This window comes from Coregonus clupeaformis, chromosome 23 (genome assembly GCF_020615455.1).
Source record: "Coregonus clupeaformis isolate EN_2021a chromosome 23, ASM2061545v1, whole genome shotgun sequence".
Classification (NCBI taxonomy): Eukaryota; Metazoa; Chordata; class Actinopteri; order Salmoniformes; family Salmonidae; genus Coregonus; species Coregonus clupeaformis.
The window spans coordinates 31,392,221-31,415,481 of record NC_059214.1 but is presented as its reverse complement, the minus strand read 5'-3'; the positions used below and the strand labels follow the sequence as shown (position 1 = coordinate 31,415,481).

General features: G+C 43.7%; 1 protein-coding gene and 1 pseudogene across 1 annotated transcript; one reads left to right on the top strand and one right to left on the bottom strand.

Moving 5' to 3' along the window:
• Window positions 1-8,604: 8,604 nt before the first annotated feature.
• Window positions 8,605-15,030, bottom strand: LOC121536276 (zona pellucida sperm-binding protein 3). Its single transcript, XM_041843544.1, has 9 exons — window positions 14,551-15,030; window positions 14,311-14,429; window positions 14,131-14,234; window positions 13,834-14,011; window positions 13,482-13,599; window positions 11,703-11,794; window positions 11,524-11,615; window positions 9,568-9,717; window positions 8,605-8,779 (listed from the first exon to the last, which is right to left on the bottom strand). The coding sequence occupies exons 1-9, from the start codon at window positions 15,004-15,006 to the stop codon at window positions 8,646-8,648; spliced, it is 1,443 nt and encodes a 480-aa protein (XP_041699478.1). The 5' UTR covers window positions 15,007-15,030; the 3' UTR covers window positions 8,605-8,645.
• Window positions 15,031-19,491: 4,461 nt separating this feature from the next.
• On the top strand, window positions 19,492-22,460 carry LOC121536277 (annotated as a pseudogene).
• Window positions 22,461-23,261: the final 801 nt, after the last annotated feature.

Below are 23,261 nucleotides of genomic sequence, written 5' to 3'. Positions count from 1 at the left end.
ATGTGTGTGTGTGCCTGTTTGCTCGCTTCCACAGATGTGTGTTTGCCTGTAGGCTCTGAGTGAGTCTGATAACAGTCTGTTGTATGTCTCCATCTCCATCTCTCTCTCTCTAGGGATCTATCCAATTTTCCTGACACAGATTAAGCCTAGTTTAGGACTAAAGCATTGCCAATGGAGATTCTCCATTGAAAGAGCTTTTTAGTCCAGAACTTCACTGAACCAAAATGGTTCCATATAGAACCCTGCATGGTGCCATTTATGAATTATGGCTACTACTATGAAATAGTAATATTTTGAGCTAAGAATGTAATTTAATAAAACATTAAATAATGGACAAAAGAATACCAGCATAGTTTTTAGAATGTATTGTCATTATATGTGCTGGTGGCCAGGGAGCAATCTCTTTGTTTGAATGATGGCCCACGTCAACTCCGGCTCACTTCTTTACAATACATTACAATATATGTTGTCCATTAGTTACAGTGAACAACAAAAATGTGTCTTCTGCTCAGTTCTCAACCCCCCCAACAGCAGACCTCACACATACACCTGGATGGGGAGCACGTTGTGGAGTTAAGGGCCTTGCTCAAGGCCTAACGGTAGGGGAATGTTTTGAGGATGTGAACCCAGCAGCCCTCCAGTTGTCAGATCAAATCCACCCATTTTTGTCCAGCGCCCGGCCCAGGATTCGAACTGGCCACCTTTCGGCCACAGGTCCAACTCCTTAGCCACTGGGCTACCTGCTTGACTGGTTCCAGAGAAGAAGAAAAAATTAAGAAAAACACGAGTTAATCTCCAAAAATAAACACGAGTTAATCTCCAGAAATAAACATGACTTAATCTCCAGAAATAAACATGAGTTAATTGTCACGGTTTCGGCCGAGGCTGCTCCTCCTCCTTGTTCGGGCAGGCTTCGGCGGTCGTCGTCCCCGGAGTACTAGCTGCCACCGTTCGATGTTTCATGTTTGTTTGGTTTTGTCTGTTTGTACACCTGTCCCTTGTTAGTGTTTGATTTGGTTGCCTATTTAGTTTTCGTGTGTGGGGGCAGGTGTTATGTGGTATTGTTTATTGTCAAGCTGTTGCTCTTTTTGTATTACTCTCGTGTTTGTTGTTTTCCGAGAGTCCGCACTGTGTGCGCTATCTTCATTTTACGCACTGTGTGTGTTGTGCGTAATTTGTATTTTGCCTCCCGGTGGGGTTGGCTGTTCGCCTGTTTGGTGCTGCATTTTGTTAACTAAAGTCTGTTGACGAACGCCCGTGTTTCCTGCGCTTGATTTCCTCACCGCATCTACACTCAGCTACTGACATTAATCTCCAGAAATAAACATGAGTTAATCTCCAGAAATAAACATGAGTTAATCTCCAAAAATAAACACGAGTTAATCTCCGAAAATAAACACGAGTTAATCTCCAAAAATAAACACGAGTTAATCTCCAGAAATAAACATGAGTTAATCTCCAGAAATAAACATGAGTTAATCTCCAGAAATAAACATGAGTTAATCTCCAAAAATAAACACGAGTTAATCTCCAAAAATAAACACGAGTTAATCTCCAGAAATAAACATGAGTTAATCTCCAGAAATAAACATGAGTTAATCTCCAGAAATAAACATGAGTTAATCTCCAGAAATAAACATGAATTAATCTCCAGAAATAAACACGAGTTAATCTCCAGAAATAAACATGAGTTAATCTGCCAAAATATACAAAATCCTATACAGACATAATTATTATAATGTAGAAGAACAACTTACATGCATTTGTTGTCAGCACCAGTCAAAAGAGATATATGCCTCTGATAGTTCTGAGTTACTGCCAGGTTCAGGAAAATATACTGTGTTAAAAGTCATGTAATGATTAAATAGGCTAGTTATACATAATATATTACAAATAATTTATACATACCTCCTCTCAGTCAGCAGGTAAACAGCAGATACACTTTATTTATCTAGCCTATAGTTTATCCTATGACTTTGGCTTCATATATTTGAATTAAAAAATCAACTTTGCTTACCTTAATACATTGAAAAATAACTTGCTTATTGGTAGGCTACTTGCAAGTTGGTTCAACCACCATCCTCTTGCCTCATCAAGCTGGAATGGATTGGCCGTTGTTTTTTTAATCCAATGGCATTGGCAGTTACATTTGGAATTGACTGATCCAAACGGTTCTATATAGCAGGTGTTCCCAAACTCGGTCCTGCCGTGTCAGACGTCTGCTAGCCATTTTTCTGACCAGGCGAAATCATGCAGCAGCATCATTAATATGGATACAAATGTCAACGGAAAACAGTTAAAACAAATTAAAAGGTTATTTTAGCTGGAATTTCAGAGTTTGATGTGACTGTTAGCTTTTGTTAGCTGTTGATTTCTAAAATCCCCATTATGCTCTGGGGTAGGGATAGAACCCCTCAAAGTTCTTTGCCTTCACTGGGTATATACACTCATTGGCCAGTTCATTAGGTACGACAATCTAGTACCGGGTCGAACCCCCCTTTGCCTCCAGAACGGCTTGAATTTTTTGGGGCATGGAAACGTTGCTGAATTGGTATCAAGGGAACTAACGTGTACCAGGAAAACATTCCCCACACCATTGCACCACCACCACCAGCCTGTACCGTTGACACCAGGTAGGATGGGGCCATGGACTCATGCTGCTTATGCCAAATCTTGACTCTGCCATCAGCATGACGCAACAGGAACCGGGATTTTATCAGACAAGGCAATGTTTTTCCACTCCTCAATTGATTGTGTACCCACTGGAGCCGCCGCTTCTTGTTTTTAGCTGATAGGAGTGGAACCCAGTGTGGCTGCAATAGCCCATCCGTGACAAGGACCAACGAGTTGTGCGTTCCGAGATGCCGTTCTGCACACCACTGTTGTACTGCGCCATTATTTGCCTGTTTGTGGCCCGCCTGTAAGCTTGCACGATTCTTGCCATTCTCCATCGACCACTCATCATCAAGCTGTTTTTGCCCACAGGACTGCCGCTGACTGGATGTTTTTTGTTTGTTGCACCATTCTCGGTAAACCCTAGACACTGTCGTGCAAGAAAAGCCCAGGAGGCCGGCCGCTTCTGAGATACTGGGACCGGCTCACCAGGCACCGACGATCATATCACACTCAAAGTCGCTTAGGCAACTAGTTTTGCCCATTCTAACATTCAATCGAACAGTAACTGAATGCTTCCATGCCTGTCTGTCTGCTTTATGTGGCAAGCCATGGCCATGTGGCTTGTCTGTAGGAGCAAACCATTTTCGTGAACGGGGTGGTGTACCTAATAAACTGGCCACTGAGTGTCTAAATATATAACTTTTTTTAGTAAAGGGTTCTTTAATCTCGTCCAAAGAACCAAAAGGTTCTATATAGTTCCCCCCCCAAAAAATGGCTTTCGAAGAGTGTATGCACTAAAATTCTGGGCTCAACCTGTTGCTAGGTAACCCTGGGTCACAGCTGTTGGCTAAGTCAGACCCTTATTCTACCATTATGGTGGCGCTGGGCCTAATTTATTAGTCTGATACAGGCAGGATGAGCTTGTACAGGAGTAGGGCCTTGCAAAACGCTACTGCACAACTCAGTTCTATATCCAATTTCTGCTGCATTTCTTATGAAACTGCAAAGACATTCTATTTTATATAGACTATTTCTGGAGATAAATTGGACCTGCTACCTGTCTGATGAGAACCTACAGTATATCTGCATGTGTCTCACCCAGCAGTCTGCTTTAGCCTGACTCGCATGGTAACGTTGTCAGCATGATTAGATGTTTGTGTGCCATGGGGTTTCGTGCCCTCTTCTACCCAGATTGTCGGTGTATAATTTACACACATAGGCCTACCTATTATGGGATGATAAGGTCTCACTAACCCGCGGGAGCGCCAAATAATTCAGCACCATGGACAGCGCGTTGGTGTTGGCGTGGCTCCACGAAGTTGTCCATGATGCTCATATTGACAGCTCCTAAAAGTGTCCTGCTGTGACATCCATCAATTTGATGTTTGGACATGTTTGGTAGGACATGGCCTACCAAAATTTAATGAACACTTAAGCGGTGGAACCAATCAATCCCCCTGTTTTAACGCCATGGACTTAATTGGAGCATCCACGTGCACCCCGCGTTCTCTAATTAAGTAAACACGCTTTTGAGAAGTTTGTTCTGATGAGAGGATCGTTTTCTTAATGCTTTAAATTTCGGACAGTTCTTCTGGGCCGGTTTTGATCAAAACCCAACGCACCTGCACTTTTAGAAAGGGTCTCTCCCTCGAGACCCGGGAGCGCAGACTCCCCTGGCTCTTGCCTCGAGCCAATTACGCGCCATCTGCCCATCTCCTCGCGCCTCCACCAAAGCCGTGGCTGATTGCTATAATATTATACGGCGCAAATGGATGCAACTGGGGGACAGGGAATGAAGAGTGACGGAACGGGAATTAATCGAATCTAGCAGCAGAACCGAGCTATTCCCTTCAAGGATGGATGGACGGACCCGAACCTGCCCAAAAACCAATCCCATTATTTATAAACCCACAGCTGTAGACCGAAGGATGGACAATTAGAATTTGTTTGGACATTTTAACTTATTTTTTCTTGGGAAGTCCCACACACTGTGGAATAACACATGCAAATCGATTGCTCAGTTTGTTAAGTGCGTTGAATGTGATTTACCAGATCTAGTGACAAAAAATGTGTTCAAGTTGAAGTTCACTATAGGACAGGAAAAGCTAAACACATGGTTACCTACCATGACTAATCAAGATATAGGCCTACATACAGACCTCACAGGCCGCTTTTACACAGACAGCCCAATTCTTATATTCTTTTCCACTAATTTGTCTTTTGACCAATCACATATCTTTTCACATGAGATATTTTTCAGATGATAGAAAAAAAAATCCGAATTGGGCTGCCTGTGTAAAAGCAGCCATATTGCATTGATTTGTTTTTCAATAATATTTCTCTCATACATTTATTCTTCCTCGTGCAGGCGTGTTGTCTGCACGTAGGCCGACATTATTGGATTGTGGCACGAGAACAGAAGGATTTATATTCAACAACAATATAAAAGCAACAAGTAAAGTGTTGGTCCAATGTTTCATAAGTGTTGGTCCCATGTTTCATGAGCTGAAATAAAAGAACCCAGAAATGTTCCATACTCACAAAAAGCTTATTTCTCTCCAATTTTGTGCACAAATATGTTTACATCCCTGTTAGTGAGCATTTCTCCTTTGCCAAGATAATCAATCCACCTGACAGGTGTGGCATATCAAGAAGCTGACTAAACAGCATGATCATTACACAGGTGTACCTTGTGCTGGGGACAATAAAAGGCCACTAAAATGTGCAGTTGTGTCACAACACAATGCCACAGAGGTCTCACGTTTTGAGGGAACATGCAATTGGCATGCTGACTGCAGGAATGTCCACGAACGCTGTTGCCAACATCGTTTTAGAGAATTTGGCAGTATGTCCAACCGGCCTCACAACCGCAGCCCACGTGTAACCACACCAGCCCAGGACCCTCACATCCGGTTTCTTTTCCTGCGGGATTGCCTGAGACCAGCCACCCGGACAGCTGATGAAACTGAGGAGTATTTCTGTCTGTAATAAAGTCCTTTTGTAGGGAAAAACGAATTCTGATTGGCAGGTCCTGGCTCCCCAGTGGGTGGGCCTATGCCCTCCCAGGCCCACCCATGGCTGTGCCCCTGCCCAGTCATGTGAAATCCATATATTAGGGACTAATGTATTTATTTCCATTGACTGATTTCCTTATATGAACTGTAACTCAGTAAAATCTTTGAAATTGTTGCATGTTACGTTTATTTTTGTGTTCAGTATATGCATAACAAGCCACACCAATAATGTTGGAATCCATCTCGAATAAAACCGATAATTTAACACTGTTCGAAAGCATTGCAAGGAAACGAGAGACAACGAGACATCTGATGCCTCTATTGGAAGTCCCATCTGTTTAATCATAATGTAGCCGGTGTTCGTTCCCAATACATAGGCCTAGGGATGGGGAGTAACTGACTACATGTAATCTGATTACAAAACTACTAACTAAATAAGTGACATTACCAGCTAAAATATTGTAATCAGATTAGATACTTTTGAACAACTACATTACTTATTGGACTACTTTTAAATGTAGAAACTCAAAAAGTTACGTTACTGATTACAGTTTTGGACAGGTAACTAGTAACGGATTGCATTTAGAAAGTAACCTTCCCAACCCTGGTAGGGCCTACAGTATTACCACTTACTGCGATATTGCCACCATTAGAATAATCCCAAATGATCAATGGATGATATTGCCTCCATCAGAATAATCCCAAATGATCAATATATGGTTCAAAACAGCAGAAATGCTAATAAAATATAAATTAACATGGCAAACATACCATTAATCGATGTTGTACCTGGTACTATCACAACCTGTGTTAAAGGCCCAGTGCAGTCAAACTTCAGATTTTCCATATTGTACAACAGCTGATGAAACTAACACTGTAAAAGTGTGAATTTGATCAGTGTTATTTCCTGATAGTTGCTGGTTGAAAATACAATATACACAGGACCTTCTAATCAGCAAGTTTGCATGGGCAGGAGTTTCAGCTTTCCACGGTGACATCACCATGCTGTAAATTGGTTAATAGACCATTAACAGAGGGTTCCAAACCTCTGCCAATAAGAGCTAGTTTTCCCCTCCCCACTCAGTCTACACCCCAGATAGTCCTAGCAAAATTCTTGCTTGAGAAATACGCTACATGGCCAAATGTATGTGGACGCCCCTTCAAATTAGTGGATTTGGCTATTTCAGCCACACCTGTTGCTGACAGATGTATAAAATCGAGCACACAGCCATGCGATCTCCATAAACAAACATTGGCAGTAGAATAGCCCGTACTGAAGAGCCCAGTAGCTTTCAACGTGGCACCGTCATAGGATGCCACCTTTCCAACAAGTCAGTTCTTCAAATTTCTGCCCCGGCCAACTGTAAGTGCTGTTATTGTGAAATGGAAATGCTAGCAGCAACAACGGCTCAGCCACACAAGCTCACAGAACGGGACCGGCGAGTGCTGAAGCGCGTAAAAATTGTCTGTCCTCGAATCATAAAATGGGTTTCCATGCGAAGCGTCGGATGGAGTGGTGTAAATCCATTGGACTCTGGAGCAGTAGTAACTCGTTCTCTGGAGTGATGAATCACGCTTCACCATCTGGCAGTCTGACGGACTAATCTAGGTTTGGTGGATGCCAAGAGGACGCTACCTGCCCCAACGCATAGAACCAACTGTAAAGTTTGGTGGAGGAGGAATAATGGTCTGGTGCTGTTTTTCATGGTTTGGGCTAGGCCCCTTAGTTCCATTGAAGGGAAATGTTAACGCTACAGCATACAATGACATTCTAGATGATTCTGTGCTTCCAACTTTGTGGCAACAGTTTGGGAAGGTCCTTTCCGGTTTCAGCATGACAATGTCCCTGTGCAAAAAGCAAGGTTCATACAGAAATGGTTTGTCGAGATCGGTGTGGAAGAACTTGACTGGCCTGCACAGAGCCCTGACCTCAACCCCAGCGAACACCTTTGGGATGAATTGGGACACCAACTGCGAGCCAGGCCTAATCGCCCAACCTCACTAATGCTTGTGGCTGAATGGAAGCAAGTCACAACATCTGTTGGAAAGCCTTCCCAGGAGAGTGGAGGCTGTTATAGCAAAGGGGGGACCAACGCCGTATTGATCACCATGATTCTGGAATGAGATGTTTGATGAGCAGGTGTCCACATACTTTAAACCATGTAGTGTAGTTGTGCTAAAACACAATTTTTGGCAAATCTAATGGAAATCAATTACAGTAAGGTACTTATTCACCCAGAAATTGATAAACTAGCTGCATTGAGCCTTAGATTTGAGATGTATGCTGGTTCCCAGATGTTCCTCTTATGACCCACACATGGGCCTTGAGAACATGCAGAAATCTGCTCCTTGCTGGATAAATTGTGAAATGACACTGTGATAGTATCAGTCATGCTGATAATTGCAGCACAGTAGTCAGTCCAACAGGTTTAAGACTGACCTGGTTGACCGTAATAACCTAAATGACTAGATTGTGGACTCTAAAGCGATGCACTCTGAATGTACAATCGTAGGTCACCTATGAAATCACATTGTGAAACACACCAATCGCCTATTAACGTGCCTTTACCAGTCAGCATGGCCGGTCATTTTAATTTGTTTGCCACCCAATGAGCAATGTTGTGCCAGTGCCAAAGGATTAACAGTAAATTGTGTGGTTATTACTTTGATTAGATCAGTGACAAAAAAAAAAAAAATGTTTACGGTTAGTGTTCATGAGTCCTTCCAAAATACAGCCACAATTCATGGGCCACCATCTGGGATGCTCATTATTCACATTCAATGAGACACCAAATGATTCAACCATAAAGTCTAAGATAAGTCCCAAATCACTCGACTAGCACAGGATGATAACATCTGTCTCCATCTAGTGGAGAAGAGTGGCAGCAAGTAGCCCATCATGCATGCTGCTGGCCATCTGAACATTAAGTCAGTGAACCCCCTCCAAGCAAAGACAAATCAGCAACCAGGTGGGTAGAGAAAAGGCATTGCTGCCATGTTTATTATTATTTTCAGTTAAAAGGTTGTGGGTAAATCACAGGAGTAGGGATTGGGCTTGTTCCTCCTGTACAGGACGGTTACCAGGACGCCCACACAGAGCAGGCCCAACACAATCGCCACTCCCACCACGGCTGCCTCTGCAGAGACACCTAGGATGTAGAAGGACTTGGATTTAACATGTTCAAACATTGTTCAGGCTACATGGAACAATTTGAATTGTAACACGCAAATAAATTGGTTAACCTCTACGGGATCAGTGTCCCGTATACAGAATGGTTGAGCTAATGTGCCCGAACGTGATTGGCATGACTGTTGTACAAACCAGCAAACCTTCCAGAACATAGACATGTCTTATATGCGCAGAAAGCTTAAATTCTTGTTAATCTAACTGCACTATCCAATTTACAGTAGCTATTACAGGGAAAAAAAACACCATGCTATTGTTTGAGGAGAGTGCACAACAAAAAACGTATCACGGCAACTGGTTTGATACATTCACCTCTGAAGGTAAATAATGTACTTACATTCAGTAATCTTGCTCTGATTTGTCATCCTAAGGGTCCCAGAGATAAAATGTAGCAAAGTTTTGTTTGATAAAATCCATTTTTATATTCAAAATGTAAGAACTGGGTTCTACAGTTTGAACTCCTGCTGTCTCTGGCTCCACACGCCTAAACTGCAATATTATATTTCGGCCTTTCGCATGTCAAAAATGATGAAATAAAGAAAAATTAGGCATGTTTTTTGTTTGTATTATATTCTCCTTCATTAATTTCACATTTCCTTTCAAATGGTACCAAGAACATGCATATCCTTGCTTCAGGTCCTGAGCTACAGGCAGTTAGATTTGGGTATGTCATTATAGGCGAAAATGGAAAAAAAAAGGGTCCGATCCTTAATAGGTTACGGTAAAGTTGAAGTGTTGTAGCTTAGTTACCCGCTTCAGATGGATCCTCAGCCAACATATGAGAGTGCTGTGCTTCAGCCTGCACTTGCTGCTCTCCAGCATGTACTTCCTTGTCCCATTTCACATAGGTGTCCTGGATGAAGATGGGCCCCAGTATAGCATCCTCCTCCCACTCAACATCTGGAGAGAGAAGAACACCAGTCACACATTACTCTTGTTTAGGGCTAATCTAGCCATTGAAATCACTTAGCCAACTCCTCTCCATATACAGTTGAAGTCGGAAGTTTACATACACCTTTGAAAATAAATTTAAACTCAGTTCTCACAATTCCTGACATTTAATCCTAGTAAAAATTCCCTGTCTTAGGTCAGTTAGGATCACCACTTTATTTTAAGAATGTGAAATGTCAGAATAATAGAGAAAATCATCACATTCCCAGTGGGTCAGAAGTTTACATACACTCAATTAGTATTTGGTAGCATTGCCTTTAAATTGTTTAACTTGGGTCAAATGTTTTGGGTAGGCTTCCACAATAAATTGGGTGAATTTTGGCCCATGCCTCCTGACAGAGCTGGTTTAACTGAGTCAGGTTTGTAGGCCTCCTTGCTAGCAAACGCTTTTTCAGTTCTGCCCACACATTATCTATAGGATTGAGGTCAGGGCTTTGTGATGCCCACTCCAATACCTTGACTTTGTCCTTAAGCCATTTTACCACAACTTTGGAAGACCCATTTGCGACCAAGCTTTAACTTCCTGACTGATGTCTTGAGAGGTTGCGTCAATATATCCACATCATTTTCCTTCCTCATGATGCCATCTATTTTGTGAAGTGCACCAGACCCTCCTGCAGCAAAGCACCCCCACGCTTCACGGTTGGGATGGTGTTCTTCGGCTTGCAAGTTCCCCCTTTTTCCTCCAAATATAACGATGGTCATTATGGCCAAACAGTTCTATTTCTGTTTCATCAGACCAGAGGACATTTCTCCAAAAAGTACAATCTTTGTCCCCATGTGCAGTTGCAAACCGTAGTCTGGCTTTTTTATGGCGGTTTTGGAGCAGTGGCTTCTTCCTTGCTGAGCGGCCTTTCAGGTTATGTCGATATAGGACTCGTTTTACTGTGGATATAGATACTTTTGTACCGGTTTCCTCCAGCATCTTCCCAATGTCCTTTGCTGTTGTTCTGGGATTGATTTGCACTTTTCGCACCAAAGTACGTTCATCTCTAGGAGACAGAACGCGTCTCCTTCCTGAGCTGTATGACGGCTGCGTGGTCCCATGGTGTTTATACTTGCGTACTATTGTTTGTACAGATGAACGTGGTACCTTCAGGCATTTGGAAATTGCTCCCAAGGATGAACCAGACTTGTGGAGGTCTACAATTTTTTTTCCTGAGGTCTTGGCTCATTTCTGAAGGTAGGCCTTGAAATAAATCCACAGGTACACCTCCAATTGACTCAAATGATGTCAATTAGCCTATCAGAAGCTTCTAAAGCCATGACGCCATTTTCTGGAATTTTCCAAGCTGTTTAAAGGCACAGTCAACTTAGTGTATGTAAACTTCTGACCCACTGGAATTGTGATAGTGAAATAATCTGTCTGTAAACGATTGTTGGAAAAATTACTTGTGTCATGCACAAAGTAGATGTCCTAACCAACTTGCCAAAACTATAGTTTGTTACCAATACATTTGTGGAGTGGTTGAAAAACAAGTTTTAATGACTTCAACCTAAGTGTATGTAAACTTCCCACTTCAACTGTAGGTCAGATTCATTCTGGTGCAATTATGCTTTTCTACAACCTCAGGTAAGCGGTTAGACCACGGTGGCATTCCCCTACTCAGATGTTGCATTCATTAACCAATGGTTGCGTACCACGTCGTTGGGCACCAGATTGCTATAACATGTTAGCTGATATGCAAAATACCTTTCCAGGCATTGTAAGACCTGGCATGCGTCAGCATCGTCTGACGGGAACACAACCCATACCTGTATCAGAGGGCAGACTCCTCCCCTTCCTCTGGCCACAGGAAGTCTGACAGCAGCCACACACCGTATCATCCCCATCAGCTCCTACCCAGCTGGAGAAGAGTGGAGCGAGAATCATGACGCTATACCATTGATAGGCCTCTTAACAATTCACATGCCAACGAGAAGCCCATACATACCGGTTGGATCCTAAAGCGAAGGAGCAGGCCTTGTGCTCCATGTCTAGGGGAGCAGTTGCTACAGTGGCCTTCAGGCGACAGGTGATGTAGATCTATGAGCGATTTCTGTTAACTGGTGGAAATTGAATCTGGACGCCACACACCATATGCAGTGCACACCCCAATTCAAATACATTCCCTTTTGTGTTTCAGATATTTACATCAACAATCCTAAGACAGTGCATATAGGCCCACATTCAAAGTGTCTCATAAGTGCTGAACTAGGATCAGTTTGGCCTTTGAAATAACAATGAATTTGAGGGTGGACATACTTCTAGATTAGAACGCCTACTTTGAGACACTGAATACAGGCCCAGATTTGCCATGTTTTAAGTTATAGCCATCAGCCGAACAGGCATTGACCAGAACAGGTTTCAAGACTGGTCATTCAACGGAGACTGCTCCTCTGTGTCACGGAGGCTCTCCGCACTGCTAAAGCTAACTCTCTCTCCTCTGCTCTTGTCCTTCTAGACCTGTCTGCTGCCTTTGATACTGTGAACCATCAGATCCTCCTCTCCACCCTCTCCGAGCTGGGCATCTCCGGCGCGGCTCACTCTTGGATTGCGTCCTACCTGACCGGTCGCTCCTACCAAGTGGTGTGGCGAGAATCTGTCTCCGCACCACGTGCTCTCACCACTGGTGTCCCCCAGGACTCAGTTCTAGGCCCTCTCCTATTCTCACTATACACCAAGTCACTTGGCTCTGTCATATCCTCACATGGCCTCGCCTATCATTGCTACGCAGACGACACACAACTAATCTTCTCCTTTCCCCCTTCTGATAACCAGGTGGCGAATCGCATCTCTGCATGTCTGGCAGACATCAGTGTGAATGACGGATCACCACCTCAAGCTGAACCTCGGCAAGACGGAGCTGCTCTTCCTCCCGGGGAAGGACTGCCCGTTCCATGATCTCGCCATCACGGTTGACAACTCCGTTGTGTCCTCCTCCCAGAGTGCAAAGAGCCTTAGCGTGACCCTGGACAACACCCTGTAGGTTCATGCTCTACAACATTCGGAGAGTACGATCCTGCCTTACACAGGAAGCGGCACAGGTCCTAATCCAGGCACTTGTCATCTCCCGTCTGGATTACTGCAACTCGCTGTTGGCTGGGCTCCCTGCCTGTGCCATGAAACCCCTACAACTCATCCAGAATGCCGCAGCCCGTCTGGTGTTCAACCTTCCCAAGTTCTCTCACGTCACCCCGCTCCTCTGCACACTCCACTAGCTTCCAGTTGAAGCTCGCATCTGCTACAAGACCATGGTGCTTGCCTACGGAGCTGTGAGGGGAACGGCACCTCCGTACCTTCAGGCTCTGATCAGTCCCTACACCCAAACGAGGGCATTGCGTTCATCCACTTCTGGCCTGCTGGCCCCCCCTACCTCTGCGGAAGCACAGTTCCCACTCAGCCCAGTCAAAACTGTTCGCTGCTCTGGCACCCCAATGGTGGAACAAGCTCCCTCACGACGCCAGGACAGCGGAGTCACTCACCACCTTCCGGAGACACTTGAAACCCCACCTCTTTAAGGAATACCTGGGATAGGATAAAGTAATCCTTATACCCCACCCCCCAAATAAAATAAAAAAACATTGTAAAGTGGTTATCCCACTGGCTATAAGGTGAATGCACCAATTTGTAAGTCGCTCTGGATAAGAGCGTCTGCTAAATGATGTAAATGTAAATGTATAACGGATAACCCCCTCCCAGGCCTGTCCGCAGCCCAGACAAGGTGACTCACATTGGGGCTGGTCTGCTGCTGGAAGCGGAAGGCCTCCAGCTGGAGGTGGAGTCTGTCCAGCTGAGTGCGGACCAGGAACTGCGAGACAGAGCCTGTCTGCAGGGCATCAGTTACACACCTGGAGGGACAGAGGTAGGTTAGGAGGGTAATGGGACATCCTGGTCCTTCTGCTGGTAGCTACTTGTGTTCTACCGTAACTATACAGGGATAAGGGGAAACTTAAATACATTTCCTTAGTACAAGAGTGAGGTGTGGAAAGCAAACTCATTGAGGTAAGTCTAAATTCAAGACTGCTGCAGGGGGATAATGCACATTTAAAGACAAGAAAATATACTTTCATATTGGCCCTTACCCATGGTTCTGGATGAAGTCATATATGGGAGCAGAGTTGTCATCAGGGACCAGGGTGGCCACACAGCTGTCCACAAACACACGCAGGGGCACATGGTGATACTGCTGCACAGACGCCGCCAGATAAATAATGTCTCCCAGGAAGTAGACATTAGACGATCTCTCATACTGCCAGTCATCTAGGAAACATTTTAAACAGACGCACTCTCAAACTGTACAGTAAACAGAGCAGCTGTGCATAGATGGATTAACAGTAGGTGTGCTCTATTAAGCCCAGACTGTTCAGTGGATTACCCACCATTCATGAGTGCGAGGGTGAAGGACAGGGAGTCCTCAGCAACTTTGGTAGCGCCATAGGGAAGCCAGGTGGGCCTCAGGGCATTGCTGCTCACATTGAGTCTCCTGGGGTAGGTAGGCAGAGGGGAAGGGATCATTGTATAATGGTACATTCAATCTGAAACTACAGTACGCCACTCACCTCAGATAGTGGCACTCAATGCAGACCGTAGCATCATTGGTCCTGACAATGGAACTGGCACCTTCCGGTGTTGGGGTGTAGATGAGGGTGAAGGTATAGACAAGGTAGTCCTCTGTCATCTTAAACAAAAATATATACACTAGGTACTAAACCATATATAAAGTAACCCTTATGCAGTCGAAGAAGTCATAGTACATGTAGAAATTACTAGTTAGCTATTCCAAACACTGAAGCCCTTACAGTCAGCACACTTCCACAGGTGTGCAGCTCCGACTCAAACAGCAGGACTTGGGCTGAGAGGTCCAACTCCGTGGAGACACACCCTCCCAGGGAGACATCCTCCGCCTTCACTAGCTGGCCCGTCCCAAACAGGTCCAGTTTGGCCTCCACCCACACCCTGCTCTCCCCACAACGGGCCCCCACACTCCTGACAAGCTCTGGAGTGGTCAGCACCACCTTCCCAACTGACTGGGGATCAGGAGGCCGGGCTGTGACCAGGGGCCTGGCTTGGTACTGGACTGGGGTCTGGACTAGCTCCCTAAACTCAGGTTTAGCTGGTGACACATCATCGTAGCTCAATAAAACAGGTTGTCTAGCAGGCCCTCTCTGTGAGTTCCAATGTGCGTCACACACCCAGCCCAAACAGAGAAGCACAATTAAATATAGAGATGCTCTCTGCAGCTGCCCCATGAGCATGATTATTATTATAACTATGGTCTGCTTTACAGCAACCACAATAAGGCTGTCTCTGTCCAAAAAAACATATTTTATAGTCACGTGACTCCTCCCTGTTTCTCGTTTAGTGAATTGCCTATCAGCTTAGATTATTACACACACCTGTCAGCATTGTTTAAACACACTGATTGGCCCTGTTCTTACGCTTTGAAAAAGTGTTAGTATTTTTCCCCTTCCTTGAAGTTATCACTGATTAAACACAATATAAGATGGTTGAAAACAAGGGTTCCACTACATAGCTTTTACCAATCCGTCATGGGAGAACTTTCAGCACAGATAATATCGGCATCTTTGTCTCTGTAAATGGATTTCAAATGTAACAAGCAAAACTTGAAAAATTTATCAATGTTCATATCTTAAATTGTTCCACTCAGTATTTACACCAAGCATGAACCCATTGATCATTTTCATAAAATGCACTGTAACACTGTACAATGACCAAAAGATGGCAGTAATACCTCCCATTTCCCAACCTTGAGCATCATTGGCACCTTCTGAATGAAAATGTGTGTGTACATGAAAGTGTTGTCATGTGAGTTTGTGATGTCTGTTCACTCTGTAAACTGCATGGTCTGAGTTATAAGAGGGGACCTTTTAAAGGTGGGCTGCAGATGTTTCCTTTGTGCTGTTATAAACACCTGGAGCCTGCGTGCCCCAGTCTGATACCTAACCTTCTGCAACACAGTGAGACATACACTGAGTATACCAAACATTAGGAACACCTTCCTAATATTGAGTTTCACCCCCCTTTTGCCCTCAGAACAGCCTCAATTTGTTGGGGTATGGACTCTACAATGCGTCAAAAGCATTCCACAGGGATGCTGGCCCATGTTGACTCCAATATTCCCACAGTTGTGTGAAGTTTGCTGGTTGTTCTTTGGGTGGTGGACCATTCTTGATAAACAGGGGAAACTATTGAGGATGAAAAACCCAGCAGCGTTGCAGTTGTTGACACAAACCGGTGAGCCTAGCACCTACTACCATACCCTGTTCAAACGCACTTAAATTTTTTGTCTTGCCCAATCACCCTCTGAATGGCACACACACAATCCATGTCAAAATTGTCTCAAAGCTTAAAAATCCTTCTTTAACCTGTCCCCTCCCCTTCATCTACACTGATTGAAGTGGATTTAACAAGTGACATAGATAAGGGATCATAGCTTTCACCTGGATTCACCTGGTCAGTCTATGTCATGGAAAGAGCAGGTGTTCTTAATGTTTTGTATACTCAGTGTATACCCCCCAGCACAACACATGATATAGGCAAGACTCACAATAAACATATCCCCAAGCAAAACATATGACATACCTTCACAACATACCGAGCATAACACATGTACCTTTACAGTGAACTGAGAAACATTCCAGTGTGAGCAACACATTATACGCTATCAACAGCCTGAAAACACATCAGCATGGGCCAAACATACACTGAACAACAATATAAACGCATATAAAGTGTTGGTCCCATGTTTAATGAGCTGAAATAAAAGATCCCAGAAATATTCAATACACACAAAAAGCTTATTTTTCTAACATGTTGTGCACAAATGTGTTTACATCCCTGTTAGTGAGCATTTCTCCTTTGCCAGAATAAGCCATCCACCTGACAGGTGTAACATATAAAGAAAATGATTAAACAGCATGATCATTACACAGGCCACTATAAAATGTGCAGTTTTGTTACAGATGTCTCAAGTTTTGAGGTAGTGTGCAATTGGCATGCTGACTGTAGGAATATCCACCAGAGCTGTTGCCAGATAATTTAATGTTAATTCCTCTACCATAAGATGCCTCCAATGTTGTTTTAGAGAATTTGGCAGTGTGCCCAACCGGCCTCACAACAGCAAACCACGTGTATGGCGTTGTGTGGGCGAGCGGTTTGCTGATGTCAATGTTATGAACAGAGTGCTCCATGGTGGAGGTGGGGTTATGGTATGGGCAGGCATAAGCTACAGACAACGAACACAATTGCATTTTATCGATGGCAATTTGAATGCATAGAGATACCGTGACGAGATCATGAGGCCAATTTTCAAGCCATTCATCCACCTGTCATCACCTCATGTTTCAACATGACAATGCACAGCCCCATGTCGCAAGGATCTGCACACAATTCCTGGAAGCTGAAAATGTCCCAGTTCTTCCATGGCCTGCATACTCACCAGACATGTCAATCATTGAGCATGTTTGGGAAGCTCTGGATCAACGTGTACTACAGCGTGTTCCAGTTCCCACCAATATCCAGCAACTTCACACAGCCACAGGCCACAATCAACAGCCTGATCAACTCTATGCGAAGGAGATGTGTCACGCTGCATATGGCAAATAGTGGTCACACCAGATACTGACTGGTTTTCTGATCCACGCCCCTACCTTTCTTTTAAGGTATCTGTGAACAACAGATGCATATCTGTATTCCCAGTCATGTGCAATCCATAGATTAGGGCCTAATGAATTTATTTCAATTGACTGATTTCCTTATATGAACTGTAACGCAGTAAAATCTTTGAAGTTGTTGCATGTTGCGTTTATATTTTTGTTCAGTCTATATCTTCACACTGGACTTCTACCATCTTGCAATGCCCTGTACCAGTCCATCCATACCCCACACAAAAATACTCCCCCAAAAAGCAGTTCTGTACTGATGTCAAGCAGACTTAGAAATAGTTCTAGATAGAGAGATGGAGAGAATAGGGTGACAAACTGAACCCATATGTCTCACTCATGTTCTGGCTCATTCTGTGTTTACTTGCATGTGTACCCAAGTGCTAATGTGTAGCAGTTGTTCCTTAGTACCCCCATGGAGACAGGGTTAGTGTGTGTGTCTGTGTGTGTGTGCCTGTGTCTCCAGATGTAGGCCTGCCGAGCCTTTGTTGTCTTTTTCGTGTTGGTCTTTTTCATGAGACCGCATCCCGTGAGTCAGTTTAACCGCAGAGAGACAGACCACTGCCTGGAGAGGGGAAGTATAACAACACTACAGCAGCAACACAGTACAGCACAGAACTACTCAACCCATAGGGTTGCAAAACTACGGGTTATTTACGAAAGTTACCAGAATTTTCAGTAATTTTGGTAATTAACAGGTAAACTATGGTAATATATGGTAACTTTGGTCATCTATACTTGAATAACAAAATATAAATGTTTTTATATAAAGTATTACTTTTTTTATATCTGTGTCCATATTGTCCATGTATTTTTAGTGGATCGACCATATGGTTCAAGAGAAAATAGCCTAATTAATGATTAAAGCATAATCAACAATTGTATTATTTTCAATTAACTTTGCAACTCCTCCAACTATTTACTTTTTTCACAATTGCCCCCAGTTTGGTGGCAAAACATTTACAACAAAGCCATACTGACATAGCTAGGAAAATAAATAAAAGTGTGTAAAAATATAAAGGATATTTCACACTGAAACCCTCATATTAAACACCAATGGTGTTTACTAAGTTGATTGGTTATATTTAGGATAATGTTTCACAGCTTTGTCATTCAATATTCTATTTTAAAATCATCTTATTTCATTATTTTATATATGATACGGCCACACAGAGGGCCAGAGATAATTACAGACACCTGTGATAATCTGGGGGGAAAAGGCCACTAGATGTCATGTTATAAATTACATAAAATCCTTGAAAGTTACCAAAATTCTGATAGTTTACTGGTAAACTTCAATCGTTACCAGAAATATACCCTCCCTTTAGAAACCTATCTGCACACACACAAAAGCTCACACACACACCTGCACATTGCATGTACACACGCAAACCCAGGGATATAGCTTGGTTGGCCTAGGTCAGTCGTCCCACATTGGTCTTTACCATAGGATACAAATATTGTCCAGAATAGCTTCAACAATGCTTAGCATGCTTCGCAGGCAATAAGGAACACTGTCCAAAACTGTGATGAGGGGGTATATTCTCAATTGGGCAAAAGTCTGTCCTCTCCTAGACGTGTCTGTCCTCCTTTCCTCCGTGATCCAGAAACTGATAAGTGGTTGAGGAGTGTGTCAATTTGTTAGTAGGCGAACGGAAGAGTGCCCTCCTCTCCTCGAAAGCCTCCTTCCAGCTAGTATATCCTCTTGGCTCCCTATCATGGAAGCATTTTGAAATCTGCCACACCCCCTTTGAATCAGCTGTTGTTTTCTCAGAGGAGAAAAGCATGGACATATTTCTAAACCATAAGCTCCTTGTCTTTTATCTATAAAATGTCAGGCACAATCAGCTAAAAGTCGCACAAATCCAATTGAGCTTCTCCCGGGGAGAGGGAGCGAGAGATGACAGATTGATTGATTCATTGACAGATGATTAGCTTGATTGCTGATTGACAGGCAGCTGTGTAAGAGGGTGTGTTTGGTCCAAAAAGCATTACAAAAGTAGCAGTCTCAGCCTTCTGCTCAGCTAGTTTCCTCTTCAAGCCACTTTTATTCTTAGCGCAGCACTAAACAAAATGGGTGAGTGATGTGTAACAGATTGGGTGCCATTTTCACTGTCTTTAGTGATGGGGAACCAAGGCTTTCTGAAGCCTTTTGGGCTTTCACCAAATTGTGCAGAACAACGGTTAATTACGCTGAGCATTTAACACAATACACTTTAGAGACATCTGCTGGTCAGCAATGGCACAGCGGTTAGTTGGAAATCCTCATAGCCTACAATGATTTACCATTGCAAATTTGCACCTTTTTTCATGCTTCCCTTTTTCGCTGTCAAACTGAATCTATGAAATGTATTTAGGATGTGTAAGAGCATACTATACTCATTGTTTAAACTACAATGTACAGATTTTCAAAATAATACTTTTGCTCTGCTTCAACAACATTCCCTGAGTGTTCTGGACCCTGACTCTACCTGGTGAGCTACTGTTCAGGCAATGCTACATGAAAATCATAACTACATTGTAGGTACGGTGTCCAGTTGAGGTTGTGTTTTGAAAGCAGCTTGGCATTGAAGAAAGCACCGGAACCACTGTGAAATCAGTTTGATTTTTGCAACTGTTTGGAATAACCAAGTGATAAAATTAGGTTTTGTATGTCGCTGATCACGTGATATTACTTTGACACGAATATCGGTACATTCAGCTCAGTACTTTGAAAGCTGCATCTGATTTCTGGTATCAATGTTCCACTATTTGTTAAAGTCCTAAATGATTTTGTTCCAGATTGGGTGCCATTGTCTTTACGCTAGAGAAACTAGTTTATTTCATTGAGTAAGCAAAGCGTTGTGACTACAATACTTTGACATGTTTGACTTATCTGTGATCTCGTGTTGCAGCTGAGAAGGTTCTGATCGTGTACGCCCACCAGAGTACTGGGTCATTTAACGCTGCAGCTAAAGATGCGGCTGTGACCGCTCTGACTGCTCAGGGCTGTAAGGTGGAGGTGTCTGACCTCTACGCCATGAAGTTTAAAGCCTCTGCTACTGTTGACGACATCACTGGTAACAGTCTGAACCATGCGTTACTTAATTACAGTAGTGAATGATAAGTGTGTAAGCTTGAGTGCCTATTAAATGCTTAAGGTCACAATTTTCTGTTGGCAAGAGCTTTTTCTTTTCTACCTCAACTTGCTTAGTCTCAGTCTGTTATGATTTATCAGGGGAGGTGAAGGATGCTGAGCACTTCCAGTATGGAGAGGAGACCATGCTGGCATGGAAGGAGGGCCGACTCTCTGCTGATATCACTGAGGAACACCGCAAACTCTCTGAAGCGGAGCTTGTCATATTTCAGGTGAGAAAAATTGGCTTCAACATATAAACAAATTTTAATAGTGTAGGACTTTCAGCTCATTTTTTGGGATGGTGGCTGAAATGCACCCATTCCAGGTACTGGTTGTTGACTAGTGTCTACCATATCTCTCAGTTCCCCATGTACTGGTTCACTGTTCCTGCCATCATGAAGGGCTGGATGGACCGGGTGCTCACACTAGGATTTGCCTACACCTCAGAAAAGAGGTAGAGCCAGGGCATGTTCAAGGTAAGGGATGTAGTCACTGTTAAAGGCCCAATGCAGCTGTTAGATTAAATCATTTCTGGTTAAGTACTTCACTAACAGTATTACATTTAAAATAAATGTTTAAAAAGAAACATGGCTTTAGCAATGATTTCTCAAGGAAGAATTTTGCTTTGCTTGTCTGGGAGAGGGGAAGGGAAGCTGAACTAAGTTCCAAGCGTTGCCAATAACTAGTTTACTGCCTGGTGTGATGTCACCTGGCAAGCCTACTCTCCACCCATTCATTACCTGCTGATTTTTAGAAGGTCCTGTGTAGATTGAAAATACAATCAGCCAATTACACTTATTAAAATGTCAGATTTTTACAATGTGATACAAAACAGGGGACAGACTTTTCACTGCACTGGGCCTCTTTTAAAGACCCTCAAACGTTTGGTTAACATGCTCCTTCAGTGTTCCTCTTCTGTGGTCCATTCATATCAATGTCTCCTCACCTTGTTTCCCTCCAGGACAAGAAAGCCATGGCATCTTCAAGGTAGGGGATGCATGTAGGGCCTATGTAGATCAAGAAATGACTCAGATTTTGCTCTTACTGTTACATCAGCTGTTGTACAATGACACAGGAGACATTTACTGCAATGGGCCTTTTAATAACACCACAAATGGTTGGTTTACATGCTCCTTCAAGGTTCCTCCCATTCTGTGGTCCATTCATATCAATGTCTCCTCACCTTGTTTCCCTCCAGGACAAGAAAGCCATGCTGTCCTTCACCACTGGATCCCAGGAGTCTATGTTCAGTGCCAATGGTATCAATGGAGACATGAATGTCACCCTGTGGCCACTGCAGGTATGTTAGGCTTGGCTGACACTACCAGCATGTAGACTGCTGTACTGCAACGTGCTTTTGCTTTCTATATGTTATCTCCACTGGATGTCTGCTTTTATTATAAGCATTTGACTTCCAGGTTGGAAAGTGCTAATTTTAACGATTGGAGGACTGCTTCAGTTGGACAAATCAATTCATGTTTTATATACTTTAGCATGGTTATTGAATAAGTTCATTCCCTCTCTTTAGAACGGCATCCTGCACTACTGTGGTTTCCAGGTTCTGGCTCCTCAGATCTTCTGGGCTCCACCCCCACATCCCCGCTGATGCTCGGGACAGCATGCTGGAGGCATGGCGCACACGGCTGCAAGGGCTTCTGGGAGAAGTACCGCTTACTTTCACACCCTCTGACAGCTTTGATGGTGGGAGGGGCTTCCAGCTCAAAGAGGATGTCCAGGAGAAGCACTCAGCCAATGCGTTTGGCCTGTCTGTCGGAATCCACCTGGGCAAGCCCCTCCCACCCAACAGCCAGATCAAAGCTGGGGTGTGAAGGATACTGGAGGACTGTCATCCCTACACATGCTGCTTATGCTCTAAATAACAAATAAAGATTGGCTTCCTTAAACTGAATGGTGTTCACTTTAATACCACACTTGTTATTCAATGCTTTAACCTAGGTTTCATACATGGTCAACTGATTAATTCAAACTCCTCTGCAGCTTCTGACAAATTCAGGTGTTAGGTTAGTTCACTACTCTTGTATGGTAATTACAGTTTTGTGGCTCAATACATTACAAAAGCAGCCTGATTAAACATGCTGTGACCTGTATGCGATCTCCCACTGAAGGGCTGGCTTGAGGTCTCAAACCCCTCTCCCAGAGGTGGCTTTGGTTTGGGTCAACAGAAAAAGGGGCCCATACCCTGCCACGCCAAGCCCTCAGCTTTGAGATGGAGGACATAGACCCATGTCTGTGTAGGCGACGTCTTCTCACAGGCAAGGTCGCTAGTCATTTGTTTACATGTTCAGCACTAAGTTAATGCATTGTGCTATGAATATGCTGCTTCTGTTCAATTTTAGGATGTTTGTGACTGTTCAGTGATCCCAAATATACCTGGCATCTGTGGCTGCTTGGTGTGTAAGAGGCCTCTGTTCTTACTCCTTTGTGGGAGCACCCTCGTTTTGGCTGAACACACTCCTTCCAACACGGCAGAGGCGCACTTGGAACATGTTCTGAGCGCTTGGAGTTCATCTGGGACTGCTGTTCTAGAACACAGGAAGGTGAGCTTATGCGTTTGTAGGGCCAGGAGTTTTCCCTGAATGTGTAATTGAAGTTTGGCATGTAACATTTTCGAAGGGTAGTTATATATTGAAGGGTTTGGGCCAGGGTATGTTTGTCAAGGGAGATCTCCAGACCTGGACCCATCCTGCTC

Coding starts and splice junctions, on each gene's coding strand:
- LOC121536276 (XM_041843544.1), bottom strand. CDS start 15,006: ATGCTCATGGGGCAGCTGCAGAGAGCATCTCTATATTTAATTGTGCTT. Junction 14,235..14,310: donor ATTGAGTGCCACTATCTGAG/GTGAGTGGCGTA, acceptor TACCTACCCCAG/GAGACTCAATGTGAGCAGCA. Junction 11,795..13,481: donor AGCAGCAGACCAGCCCCAAT/GTGAGTCACCTT, acceptor AATCGCTCATAG/ATCTACATCACCTGTCGCCT.